Source organism: Scyliorhinus torazame, chromosome 1 (genome assembly GCF_047496885.1).
Source record: "Scyliorhinus torazame isolate Kashiwa2021f chromosome 1, sScyTor2.1, whole genome shotgun sequence".
Taxonomy (NCBI): Eukaryota; Metazoa; Chordata; class Chondrichthyes; order Carcharhiniformes; family Scyliorhinidae; genus Scyliorhinus; species Scyliorhinus torazame.
The window spans coordinates 255114805-255128846 of record NC_092707.1 but is presented as its reverse complement, the minus strand read 5'-3'; the positions used below and the strand labels follow the sequence as shown (position 1 = coordinate 255128846).

General features: G+C 47.3%; 1 protein-coding gene across 4 annotated transcripts in view; it reads right to left on the bottom strand.

The window, feature by feature from the left end:
• Positions 1–14042, bottom strand: part of adgb (androglobin) — a 612248-nt gene that overhangs the window by 347526 nt on the left and 250680 nt on the right. For all 4 annotated transcript variants that reach the window (XM_072504722.1, XM_072504733.1, XM_072504728.1 and 1 more), the window contains 2 exons: positions 12326–12420; positions 4438–4612 (listed from right to left, as the gene is read on the bottom strand). In XM_072504722.1, coding sequence (XP_072360823.1) covers positions 4438–4612; positions 12326–12420 — 270 coding nt within the window. The remainder of the gene's footprint in view (positions 1–4437; positions 4613–12325; positions 12421–14042) is intronic.

Genomic DNA, 14042 nt, shown 5'->3' with positions numbered 1-14042 from the left:
TTCGAAGAGAATTGCTGCCCTTTACGAATCCCGTCTGATCCTCCCCAGTCACCTTTGGGTGGCACTCCTCCAACCTACGCACCAACACCTTGGCCAGAATCGTGGCATCCATATTTAGAGAGATATTGGCCTATACGATTCGCACTCCGCAGGGTCCTTTTCCTTCTTTAACTGCAACGAAATGGATGCCTGTCCCATTGTCTCTGGCAGTGCCTCCTTACCTACTGCATCCTCAAATAGGTCCACCAACAGTGGCGCCAACTTATTCAAAAACATTTTACAAAACTCCACCGGGAACCCATCCGTCCCGGTGCCTTACCCATCTCATCTGCATCTTCCCTATTGCCGCACGAACCTCTTCCATCACCACTGGCTCTTCCAGACCTGCCCTCTCCTCCTCTCCTACTCTGGGACACTCGAGCCCCCTCAAAAACTCTTTCATATCTGACACATCCCCTGGAGGCTCCGACCTGTACAACTTTTTATAAAATTCCTCAAATGCCTTGCTCACCTGCTCCGGCACTAGCACCAACTCTCCTGCCCCATCACAGACCTGAACAATCTCTCTTCCAGCCACATGCCTGTGAAGCTGGTCTGCTAGCAAGCGACTGGCCTTCTCCCAATACTCATAAACACCCCCCTTCGCCTGCCTTAACTGATCCACCGCCTTTCCTGTGGACAGAAAGTCAAACCTTGCCTGTCGTTCCTTTCTCCTCACCAGAACATCCAGGGTAGAATCCTCTACATACTTCCCATCCACTTCCAAGATTTCCTCTGCCCACTGCTGCCTCTCCTCTGATGCCTCCCTGTCCACCTGAGCCTGAAACAAAATGATCTCGCCCCTTACCAACGCCTTCAGCGCTCCCAAACCACTGACGGCGAAACCTCCATGTTCCTATTAAACCTCACATAACCTTCAATCACCTTTCCCAGCTTTGCACAGAAATTCAGGTCAGCCAGCAGCCCCACATCCAACCTCCATGCCAACCACTGTGCTGGTCCCGTATCCAGAACCACATCCACCAAAAGCGGAGACAACTGCTGCCCTTTATGAATTCCGTCTGATCCTCCCCAATCACCTTCGGGAGGCACTCCTCCAATCTACCTTAGCTAGAATCTTGGCATCCATATTTGGTCTGAGATGAGAATCACTTTCGTTTTCTACAACCCCGACAACAACGCCTTCCCCATGATCCTTGAATACACATTATGCACTGGTCAAAAGAAAGGATACTCGCTACACCGTGGATGCAGAAACCTCCATGGGTCCGGTCTGCTCCCCCATCTCGTTCATAAACGCAGCCTCTCCAGCCCCACCCCCGAGGGGGTCAGTGAACGTGGCTTAGACTTATTTCAGTAGTGTATTCCAGCCCCCCTCCTCCCCCCAACACCCAGTATTAGCTGATGCGTATCCAAATTCGGTATGGCAGCCAACATAACCTTCGAACCCTACGTCTTCTGAATTTGGGGTGTACACGCTAACCAACACCATCAACTTCCCCTCCAAAGCACCTGTCTCCATAATGGACCTGTTGCCCCTCGCCCCAGTCAGCCACCAATGTCTCCATCTGAAATCTCACTCTCTTACCCACCAGTATTGCTACCCCCCAGGCCCTGTTATCAAAGCCAGTGAAACACCTGACTCACTCAGCTTTTCCAAAGTCTCACCCAGTCCTTTTACCCTCAAATGGGTCTCTTGCAGCAGCACCACGCCAGCTTTCAAGCTCTTCAAATGCGAGAAAACTCTAGCTCGCCTCACCGGCACTCCCCAACCCTCACACGTTCCACGTTACCGTGCGGACCAGAGGTCTCTCACCCCCCCCCCCCCACCACCCCCCCCCCCCCTCCCACCCCTCCTGTCAATCATAATCACTGCGCGTGGCCCCGCTCAGCTGGAAATAACTCCCCAACAGCATTGTGGGTGTACCTACACCATATGGACTGCAGTGGTTCAAGAAGGCAGCTCACTACCACCTTCTCAAGGGCAAATAGAGATGGACATCAAATACTGGCCCAGCCAGCGAAGCTCATATCCCATAATGAATAAAAGAAAAAAACAATGGTGAACTGTGGGCTCCTCCGGTTTCTGAGAAATTCAAAAAAGGCCCAAGGCTTGAACATATTCCTTTTATTTGCAGGGACATATCCTTGTGTATGAATGTATGTTGCTTCCAACAAGCATAAATGATCCACATTACGAGCTTGACTGACAAATCATAATTTGGTTGTTAGTGTAACTATCAGCACAGTCAGGATTGTTCAGCAAATGCGACCCACTCGCAGAATCACTTCCAACAATCAACTTTTTGGGATAGGTTTTGCAAGTGCAGGCTGGCTGAGCAGCATGTACTCTGCAATAGAGCCCTGGCTGGTCTCCATTTTCGACCCTCTAAACCTTAGCTGACTCAAAGCTCTGTTGTCCATACCTTACCTTGCCCATTTTCCATGACAGCAGTGCACTCTGATCTACACTGGTTTAAAATTTATATCTGCTTTTTCTCATCCCTCCATGGCCTTGCCCTTCCCATCTCTGTAATCTTCTCCAGCCATACAAAGAGTTATTTGCGTTATTTGCACTCAGCCTGGTCTAGTCTCTCCACAAACATGGGTTTCTCGCTTCGCCATTGCAGTTGTGCCTTCTGCCCTTGGAATCCTGGGCTCTGAAGTGTCCTGCATAAACTGTTCCACATCTCTTTTGTTAAGAAACTTACTTTACCAAGATTTTAGTCATCTGCCCTAACGTCTCTTTACGTGGCTCAGTATTAAATTCTGCTGCACCATGTGTCTCTGAAGCATGTTGGGATTCTTTAGTACATCCAAGCTACTATACAAATGTTTGGGGAGGGAAGGATGAAAGGACAATGGATAGACTAGCAAATGACAGGAGTTCAATCAGGATCTACCAGCCGTGAAATCATCATCTCAACATCTGAAATTAGCATTTCCAATCTATCCTGTTATCTTCGATTCCTTATTTTACTAATTTCCAATGTGCCTCTAATCAGTTACTAGTCACAAATGTTCTCCCTTCAAACCCCTTACTCTTCTGCTTCAACGGAGACTTGTACATCACAAATTTAGTATCTCCTGTTAACTTTCAAGATCACAAGACAAAAAAAGAGTCAATGTGAAAATACATGGATGCAACATAAAAAAATTGAAAGTTTATAAAGAGTAAATAATGTTACTTGTGTGGTGGGCTTTGACCTGGAAACAGTAGCATTAAGGAAAATTTGTAATTACTTTAAAATGTTTGGGAAATCTGAAAAACTACTTAAATATTTGTGTCAATTGTGAAAAAAAATCAATTGTAATTTTGTAATTTTTTTGATTTATGTGCTCGAGTTTAGAAAACACCAAAGTATATTATGGCGTTATTCTGACCTATAACTGTTGATTTTGGTTACGATGAGCACAAGAGCCTGCATTTCAGTTGTTATTCGACAGAGTTCTTAGGTGCTTTTAATCAAAAAACAAGCTTTATTCTACAAATTCAGTTAACATTTGTGTAAACACACAGAGTCAGCATTTTTATCAACTACAAACATAAAGACCCCACACAGCTACAGTAATCGATGTATACCTCTTAATTAATTCCCCCTTTAGCTGTTCCAATTCAGTAACAAAATCCAAGTAAAACCAGAAACCCCTTTTCAAAGGTGTGGCCCAGCATTTGGTATTCTTACTGGTATAAGTCTTGTTATTGATACTCTGTTTCCCCTTTCCAACAGCAGGTTTGAATTCCTTCCAAAAATCAATTATATCTTTTAAGTTATCAAGTAGTCTGGAAACAGTTTTTAAAATGAAGATAGAGAAACACTCCTTTAAACCTGTGCAGTTCAAACCCAGTCCAAACTCAAAGTGAAAGTAAAACCCACAGAGCCACAGCCCAGCTCCACCCACACAATGACATCACTGAAGCCATGTGATAAGACAATAACATTTCTTAAAGGGACACTCCCATGACAGATTAATAAGAAATACTGATGCATGTGACTTGGCAAGCATTGAACTGGAAACAGTACCAATAGGAAGGAAGTTAAAATAAAGAAGCAGAGACAAAGAGAAACAGAAGAGCTGGATGCTAAAGATCTATTAATGTACAATTTTGAGAAGGAGGGGGAGTATTAAAACAAACCTATACACCTTTCCAATTTGTTAAATTCAATGATCACAGGAGGTTTGAAAAGGGGACAGGGTTGTCAGCAGTTCCATTTCAACCAGACAGTGACAGTTGTCTCTGTTATTCCAAGTATGAGTTTTAACTTTGTTCTAGTATGATTTGCCCATTGATTTATGTTTATTGTGAGAGAAAGTTACAAAAAGTGAAATCCTGTGGTAATTCCTTCATTTGGGTGTTGTTCGAGAAAGTTTGGTTACTTTGGCTTCCAGAACCCCACATGATCATAACAATTGTCAAATTTAAAGTAACAATACCTTTTGGATCAGCTATTGGAAGAGCACGATTTCGTGGTCGGATAAGCTTCCACCGTGGAATTGGAATTATCTCTGGTGGGTTTACGAGGGGACAAGACCTGGTCCTTGTAATCAGCACTGGGTGGCTATGTGCATGGGAAAGTCCATAGTGTCGCAACTTCTCTGAAGAATCAGCCTACAAGATGCAAAAGAAGCACAAACTCACTGAATCGAAACAAAACCTAGGATGGGCATGGTAGTGTACTGATTGCAGTATTTGAGATTTCGAGAATTGCTGCATGAATGTAAACATAAGAACCTAAGAAATAGGAGCAGGGAAAGATAATTTGCTCAGTGTCTCTGCCATTTCCTCATTCCCCATAATAATTTCTTCTATCTCTCCCTCCAAGAAACTAATTTTTACTGTAGCTTCTCTCCTTTTCATGTACTTTTGAAAACTTTTTCAACCTGTTTTTTTATATTTCTAGCTACTTTATCACAATCTTTTTTTTCCTTTCTTAATTACATTTTTTGTGGGGCAGCACGGTGGCGCAGTGGGTTAGCCCTGCTGCCTCACGGCGCCGAGGTCCCAGGTTCGATCCCGGCTCTGGGTTACTGTCCATGTGGAGTTTGCACATTCTCCCCGTTTGCGTGGGTTTTGCCCCCACAACCCAAAGATGTTCAGGGTAGGTGGATTGGCCATGCTAAATTGCCCCTTAATTGGAAAAAAACCTGAATTGAATACATTAAATTTTTTTAAAATTACATTTTTTGTAGCCCTCTGCTTGCTTCTAAAACTCTCCCAATTCTTAGGCTAACTACCTTTCTTTGCAGCATTAGAAAGGTAGTAAGGCCAAAATCACAAAATGCGATTGGGCGGAGAATAGGTTCCGACGCCAAAATCGCAGCGGGCGCTGATTTGATGCCAAATCACAATTCTCCGTCACCTCGACAGCGGCATCAATGCAGTCCGGAACGCACATACAGTAAACACAGTTTGCATATCATTAACGGGCCTGTTTTGGTATTCCCCAGGGCCTCAACGATGCTCTGACTCCAATGGGCCGATTCCTGGTGGCGCGGTTCACTTGTGCTTTTAAAAGTCATGGAACTGGTATTGGTGGCTGTTGATTGAGAGAAGGGATACAGAAAGTGCCCAACATTACAATATTATGCTGACAGTTGTGCCGCTGGCCGGGGGCTTCTTCTAGGGCTGGAGGAGTAGCGGGGCTGGGCTGTGGGGAAGGGGTGGATGGGCACGGAACACCATTCCGCAGCCGGCAAGGCAGCTATGCAGCTGCGCACGCTGCTAACTGCCCACTGTGAACTTAGGGCCACGGGTTGTACAGGTGTCCCCCCACCCCAGGCCAACCCTCTAGGTGCCCTCTGACCTCAGCCAACCCATCAGCGGGATGGGCTACCTCCAGCACAACCAGTGCCATCTTGTTGGATGGGATGAGTGTGTGTGGGGATTGTAATGTGTATTTAATGCTGCAGCTTGTCAGCCTCCCGAGTGTTAATCACAGACCTGGCGAATCCTGCATCATTTTTCATTGGAATCAATTGTGTTCCACGTTCACCTCCACTATCGGGGCCCCCTCCCACTCCTTAAAGATCTCTGAGACCTTCCCCATTCTTACTCCTGTTCTCGACACCAGCTTCTGTAGCCCCTGGGACGGTAGGTGCGGGAATGTCAAAACCTGCCTCCGCACAAAATCCCTCACCTGCAGGTTCCGGAACACATTCCCCCTGGCAACTCAAACTCCTCCTCCAGGCTCGGGAAACCCTCATCAATGAATAGATCACATAATCTCTCGATCCCTGCCCGCATCCACCCCTAAAAAACCCCGTCCACCCCCCGCGGAGCGAACCGGTGATTATCACATATCGGCGCCCATACCGATGCCCCCTCTAATCCCATGTGCTGCCTCCACTGTCCCCACACCCTCAGGGCTGCCATTACTACTGAGCTTGTGGAGTATCGAGCCGGTGAGAATGGCAGAGGTGCCATTAACAGTGCCCCCAAACCTGTGCCCTTACATGAGGCCACCTCCACCTGTTCCCATACCGACCCCACTACCTACTTCACCCGTCGGATTTTACCCGCCCAAACAAATGCCGAGATCTCGGCATTCACCTTTTTGAAGAACACCTTGGGAATAAATATTGGGAGACTCTGGAAAACAAACAAAAACCTCGGGAGGACCGTCATTTAAACTGTGTGTATCTGCCCCGCCAATGACAACTGGAGCCCATCCCAGCTCCGAAAATCCCCCCTCATCTGTTCTACCAGCCGCTCCAAATTCAGTTTATGCAGCTGCTCCCACTCCCGCGCCACCTGGATACCCAGATATCGAAAGCTCCCTCCCACCACCTTGAACGGCATCTCACCCAGTCTCTTCTCCTGCCCCCTCGCCTGGATCGCAAAGACCTCAATCTTGCCCATATTCAATTTGTGTCCCGAAAATAGGCCAAATTCCTCTGATATCCCCATAATCCCTCCAATTCCCCCCAGAGGGTCCGATATGTACAGGAGCAAATTGTCCGCGTAAAGCAAGACCCTGTATTCCACCCACCCTCCGCGCACCACCTTCTGCCAGACACTCGACGCTCTCAATGCCAACGGCTCTTTAGCCAAGGGATACAACAGTGGGGCAAGTGGACATCCCTATCTTGCCCCCCCCCGGCGTAACCTGAAGTAGTCCGATCTCTCCTGATTTGTCCGCATACTCGCCACCGGTGCCTGGTATAGCAACCGGACCCAGCCCATTAATCCCTGCCCAAACCCAAACCACCCCAGGACCTCCCACAAGTATTCCCACTCCACCTGATCAAAGGCCTTCTCTGGGTCCATGGCCACCACCACCTCCACCTTGTGCTCCTCTGGAGGCATCATGATTACATTAAGCAACCTCCTAATGTTGGTCGCCAAATACTGCCCCTTAATGAACCCCATCTGGTCCTCCACAATTATCCCTGGGACGCAATCCCCGATCTTTGTGGCCAGGGTCTTCGCTAATAGTTTGGCATCCACATTTAACAGAGAGATCGGCCTATATGACCCACAGTTTTCCGGGTCCTTATCCTTTTTAAAATGAGGGAGATCGAAGCCTGTGACAACTTCGGGGGAGCACTCTCAGCTCCTTTGATTCAGGCGCCGGAATGTGGCGACCAGGGGCTTTTCACAGTAACTTCATTGAAGCCGACTCAATAAGTTATTATTATTATCATTGAAGACCCTTACCAACAGTGGTCCCAACACCCCTGAGAACTTCTTGTAGAATTCCACCGGGTACCCATCCGGTCCCAGGGCCTTACCCGATTGCATCGCCTCCAAGCCCACCACCAACTCTTCATCCACCTTCAGGAACTCCAACCCTCCCAGAAACCTCCTCATCCCCGCCTCCCTGGCCAGGGGTTCAGACTTAAATAGTTTACTATAAAACTCCCTAAACAACCCATTCACCCCCGCCGGGTCCAAGAATGTGTTCCCTCCCGTGTCCTTCATTTGCCCAATTGCCTCCTGCTTCCTCAAAGGTGCGCTAACATCCTGCTCGCTTTCTCCCCTTAGTCGTATACCACCCCTCTCACCCTTCACAGCTTCCCTACCGCCTTACCTGTGGTTACCAACCCAAATTACATTTGCAGCCTCTGGCGTTTCTTTAGCAGCCCTTCCTCCGGAGTCTCTGCATATCTCCGGTCCACCTGCAGGATTTCCTCCACTAGCCTTTCTATTTCCACCCGCTCCGCCGTTTCCCTATGCGCCTGAATCGAAATGAACTTCCCCCGACCACTGCTTTCAGTGCCTCCCAGTGCCGAAACCTCCTCCGTGTCATTTATCTCCACATACCCCTGGATCACCTCCCCCACCTGCTCACGCACTTCCTCCTCAGCTAACAGTCTCACATCCAACGTCCATTGAGGGCGCTGCCCCCCCCCTTACTCACTCGTAAAAAATCTACCCAGTGCAGGGTATGGTCTGACACCACCATTGGCGATTACTCGACATCCAGCACCCCTGCCAACAACGTCTTATCTACCACGAAAAAATCTATTTGGCAGTACACCTTGTGCACCTGAGAGTAAAATGAAAATTATTTCGCCCTCGGCCTCCCAAATTTCCACGGGTCACCCACCCCCCCATGTGCTCCCTGAACCCCCAGAGCCCCTGATCTGTAGCTGACACCCTTCCCGAGCTCGACCGGTCCCATCTCGGATCCAGGACCGTATTAAAGTCCCCCCGTCCCCCCCTATTCAGCCAGTGAGACTAGGTCCGGAATCTTCCCCACCACCCGCCTCATAAATTCTATGTCGTCCCAGTTCGGGGCATCCCCTCCAGTTTCCCACTTACCAATTCGTACCTCCCCCCAGAGACCGCCACTATACTTCCCACCTCGAACACCACCCATTTATTGACCACAATCGCCATCCCCCTCGTTTTAGAATCCAACACTGAATTAAACACTTGTTCCACCTATCCTTTCCTCAACCTAATCTAGTCCCCCAACTTCAGGTGCATCGCATGCAGCATGGCCACATCCGCCTTTAATCGTTTAAATGTGTAAACACACAGGCCTTCTTGACCGGCCCATTCAATCCTCGCAAGTTCCATGTGACCAGCCTGGTCAGGGCGCACCTTGCTGCCCCTCCTGCCCCCCTGCCGATCAACCATAGCCCCTCTTGGGCCAGCCTCTGGCCCGTGCTCCGCACCTCCCCAGGCCCGCCCTTGCGCCCCACCGCCATCAATCCTCCTACCCTTATATTTTACGAGCCCTATCCCTTTCAGCAGTACTTGCACCCCTAGAGCCCCCAGCAACAACTCCTGCCCCGTCCCCCCACTAATCTTCCTCTCACCCCCCATTGCGCTTCCGTGAACTAGCCCGCCCATGGCGCCTAGCATGTTGTTGATGTCCGCCCCCGCCCGAACATTAGTGCAAACAATCCAAAAACATCCCCTCCCAAACCCAAACAAAGAGACCAACTCTCCGTCCCCTGACAAAGAACAAAAAACAGACCTGAAGCTGAAAAAGAAAGAAATGACCCCGAACAGAAGTTAACAGCAACATCATAATAACAGCTCCACAAAAAATTGAAAGTCCACCATCTCCTGCCAGTCCATTGTCTCTGACAAATTCTACCACCTCCTCCGCCGATCCTAAGTACAATTCCTGGCCTTCGTAGGTCACCACAGACGTGCCGGGTACAATAGTCCGAACTTCACCCCCTTCTTGCAGCGGGTTGCCTTGACCTTGTTGAAACTCGCCCTCCTCTTGGGCAACTCTGCACCCAGGTCCTGGTATATTCAAATTTCATTGCCCTCCTTGGTGCACTGCCTCGTCTGCCTTGCCCATGTCCTAATCTGCTCCTTGTCCAGGATCCGGTGCAACTGCATCACCATCACCCTCGGTGGCTCTTTCCCCTGCGGCTTCCTCATTAGCGCCCTGTGCTCTCGATCCACCTCCAACGACAGTGCAAATGCATCCTGTCCAAGCAGCATCCCCAGCATCCTCCCCACATATGCGCCAGCATCGGCTCCTTCATTCCCCACCGACAGACCCACGATCCTTATATTCTGCCTGCGTGACCAGTTCTCTAGTTCCTCACCACGAGCGGAAGCCACCAAATGTGCGACCGGTCACTCCATGATCTCATCCGGAAGTCTTTTTTTCTGTTCTTAACTCCTTTGTAAACCATGGATGGATCTTCCTCACTGGGTATTTTTAATGGGGTATTGTATTTTTGTTGAAAATGTTTTTTCTTTAAATGGTTACCATTGTTTATTTAATGCCATATTTTTGGTCTACTTACCCAATCAAGATTTGCTTACTCTCCCTTCTCACCCATGTATTTTTTTTAAGCTTCTTTTTTTGGATTCAAGAATGTCACTCTCAACCTTAACAAGGAATTCAGCTGCATTATGACAACTTGTTTCTAGTATATCTTTTACTTTGAGATTGCAAATTATCCCTACCAAATGGGTCAACACTGGATCTAAAATGGCTCTATCCTGAGTTGGTTCCACAAAGTATGATGTATAAAATTGTTGCAAAAGCATTCCACAAACTCATCTTCTACCCTACCTTTGCCAAGTAGATTTGTCCAGTTCATATGTGTCATAATATACACCAGTATATTATGGTGCAGACACACACACACACTGATGGACATTCAGTGGGACCAATCAGCATACACAACACCGCAGCCAATCACCAGTGAGAGCACACGCACTATAAAGACAGGGGACAGGAGAGTTCCCGCTCATTCTAGTAGCAGCCAGCTCGGAGTGCAGAGCTCACAGCCTGCAACACAGGCATTCACCATGTGCTGAGTGCATCACCTGGTTAGGACTAGGCAAGGGTCCACAGTTAAAGCTGGTATTGCATTTACCCACAGTTCAAGTATGTTAATATAGTTAACCTTATAATAAAATAGAGTTGCACCACTTCCAGTGTTGGTGACTTGTTTGTGATCCAGAACACCCAACACATCAATATGAGAATTAAAGTTCCCTGTGATTATTCCATTGCTTTTCTCACAATCTCTAATTATATCTAGCTTAATGTTCTGCCAAATGGTAGAACTATTATTTGGGGTCACATAAGCTACTCCCATCAGCATTTCATGATCTTTCTTAATCTTAATCTCCACCCATACTGATTCTACTTCCCGATATTCTATGCCGTTCTCACTACTATCTCTATGTTTTCCTTGAAGAGACGGAGGGATGGACAGTAACATCGACCAAGGAATACAGTGTAATCCAGAATAACAGCACACTCCTGATGCAAAGGAGTTCAGAAGTTTGGGAAATCAAACATGAGCAAAATCCCAATGGTAGGAAAGATTAGTCCTTGACCTACATTGATTTTCTGTCCAGGAAGGCAGATCTGAAAAACTTCCTTCTTTTATTCAATTGTCTTTCACAGTCCACCTATTGGGAACCACCCTTATAAGATGTTCCACATGACACTTTCCTTTTTCCATCAATTACATGTTGTCCTCTGTAGGTTCGATTCTCTGGAGAACTGAATGCACAACTTCTAACTCAGAAGGGGGAAACAATAGACATTAAGCTATGGTTAATTTTTTATATATTTATTTCTATAACTATAGAAGGTAGCCCAAATGAGCTCCCTGGAGAATAACAAAGACTGTGGGCCAGGTTTTGATTGAGGCATCACCAGATCTGCCTCAGTAAAAGTTCACGAAACATGCAAATTTTCTCCAGGAGTGAGGGGGAGAGAGGGTTCCAAGATAGAATCAGATCTTCCAACTCTGGAAGCAGTGTGTCGGCTGCCACAGAGGTGTGCAGATCCCAAAGCGGATGGTTAGAAGATCCACCTTGGTTTTCTGGGACTTTGTCCTGGTTGTTTTAAAAGTTGTTTGGTCCTCTACCCTCACCTCCCTCCCATGGCCTCTCGTACCCTCCATGGCAGCTCAGTGATAACCCATGGCCTCTCATGCTCTCCATAGCCATTCAGCCAGAATGGGCAGACCTTAGGAGCCATTTGGCGATGAAAACTATAAATCTTTGACAATATAATACAGCTCTCACTCATATACACTTGGTAATGGAAAAATTCCCATTCATGAAATCCATTCAAGGCTTTTCAACTTATTCAAATAACTAATCTCCTATGAAACAAAACAAACTGCTGTTAAGATCCCATAGCAAAGACATTAATCTATTAATAGCTTCTTTTAGCTTTCAATCAAAGTGTGAACACTGAACACCCTGCTGAGATAATTGTAGTTTGTGAATCTCAGCCAAGCATTTGTCATAGCCCCTAAACAAAGAGCTCTACTAAAACCGCAATACTGGATGCAACATTTATCCATCATATTATCTCCAGAATAGTGGTCAAGGATAAAATGTCTCATAATGTAAAACAGCGCAGGCAACTATTACCATTTGTCCAAGTAAAGAAATCTTCCTATCTGACAACTGCAGTGGGAAGTAGGTGGCATACATCAGCATCCGTGGCATCACTGGTGTAGGAATACCTATAACACAAAGAATATAAAAACATTTTGTTTCTTTTAAATGTTTTAAACTACAGTGCAACACTCGAGGTGGGATTCTCCGGCTCCACCCACCACTGGGATCGTCCAGTCCCACCGAAAGTCAATGGACTTTTGGCCAGGCTGCCAAATCTCCCAGGACGAGCCCCACCATGACAGGGCCAGATATCTTGGCCTTGGTTAATGTTTATTACCTACATTACATCTGTGACTACATTTCAAAATTACTTTCAATCTTCTTATAATAATAATATTTATTGTCACAAGTAGGCTTACATTAACACTGCAATGAAGTTACTGTTAAAAGCCCCTAGTCGCTACATGCCGGTGCCTGTTCGGGTACACAGCGGGAGAATTCAGAATGTTAACATTACCTAACAGCGCGTCTTTCGGGACTTGTGGGAGGAAACCGGAGCACCCGGAGGAAACCCACACAGACACGGGGAGAATGTGCAGACTCCACACAGACAATGACCCAAGCCGGGAATCGAACCTGGGACCCTGGAGCTGTGAAGCAATTGTACTAACCACTATGCTACCGTTCACCATGCACTATTTTGCACTAATTAGCTCTCATTAAGTATGCATCCATGCAGAGATTGCCGTTTCTCATGGCGGGGCCGGGAAGGAATTCGCCACACCTGCCATTACTCTGCAGGCTCGAAGGTCCGGGTGCGATATTTACAAGCCATCCGGACAGTCATTCACTCACCTCCGGTCAGGAGCTCTAGATTACACATCCAGGATGTCACAGAGAAGAAAACAACATTCTGCTCCACGGTTTATAAAGGTCTCCCTGCAGACTCTCCTCCAGGCCATCTAGAAAAGGCAGCAGGTACTGTTTCCCCATAAAAGGAGCAGGAAGCCTCCCGTGTGACCATGGTGGCCTGAACAGAGTTTGGAAGTTAGTGCCTGTGGTGTCTGGCGCAGAAATTCTCAGCAGTGTTGCAAGAGGATGAGTGATATGCTGTGCTCTGCCAGGGTAAATGCACAGTCCCCTACTGCAGACCGATGCCTTCATAAGGGCATCAGGCAATCTAAGCGTGCAAATGCACTGGGTTGCCACACAGGGGTTTGGGTTGCAGCGCTCACCAGCAGATGGGACATCTATACTGATTGTGTGCCATACACGTCATGCTCTTAATCTCATATCAGTTGCAGGTCAATCAGCTTCTTAATCCTATCAACAACTACTATTGGCATGAAAATCAATAATGACAACCATTGGCCTGATAATCAATCCTTCTGTTTTTCTGCAGAAGGCGAGTACCCACAACAAGCACAAGAGCTCCTCGAATGCTGCTGGAATTTGGGCATCAGGGTTTTCACCCTTTTTGAGGAGATGGCTGCCAAGCTAGCTGGGGAGAAGCAGACCATGCCTATGCTGAGGGTGAGATAGGATTCCCCCAGAAAGGCAGTGAGGATGTCTCCAGTCTGCAGTTATCAGTTACGCCCAGTGAGTGAGAGATGTAATTAATTTAAGAGCCTCTTTAATCAATACTAAATCTTTATTTTCTCCATCCCAGGTATGGAAATGGGGGAGGACTGCTCCCCAGAACAGCCTCTGTCCCAAACCCATACCTACATCTAAGGAGGATGCCTCA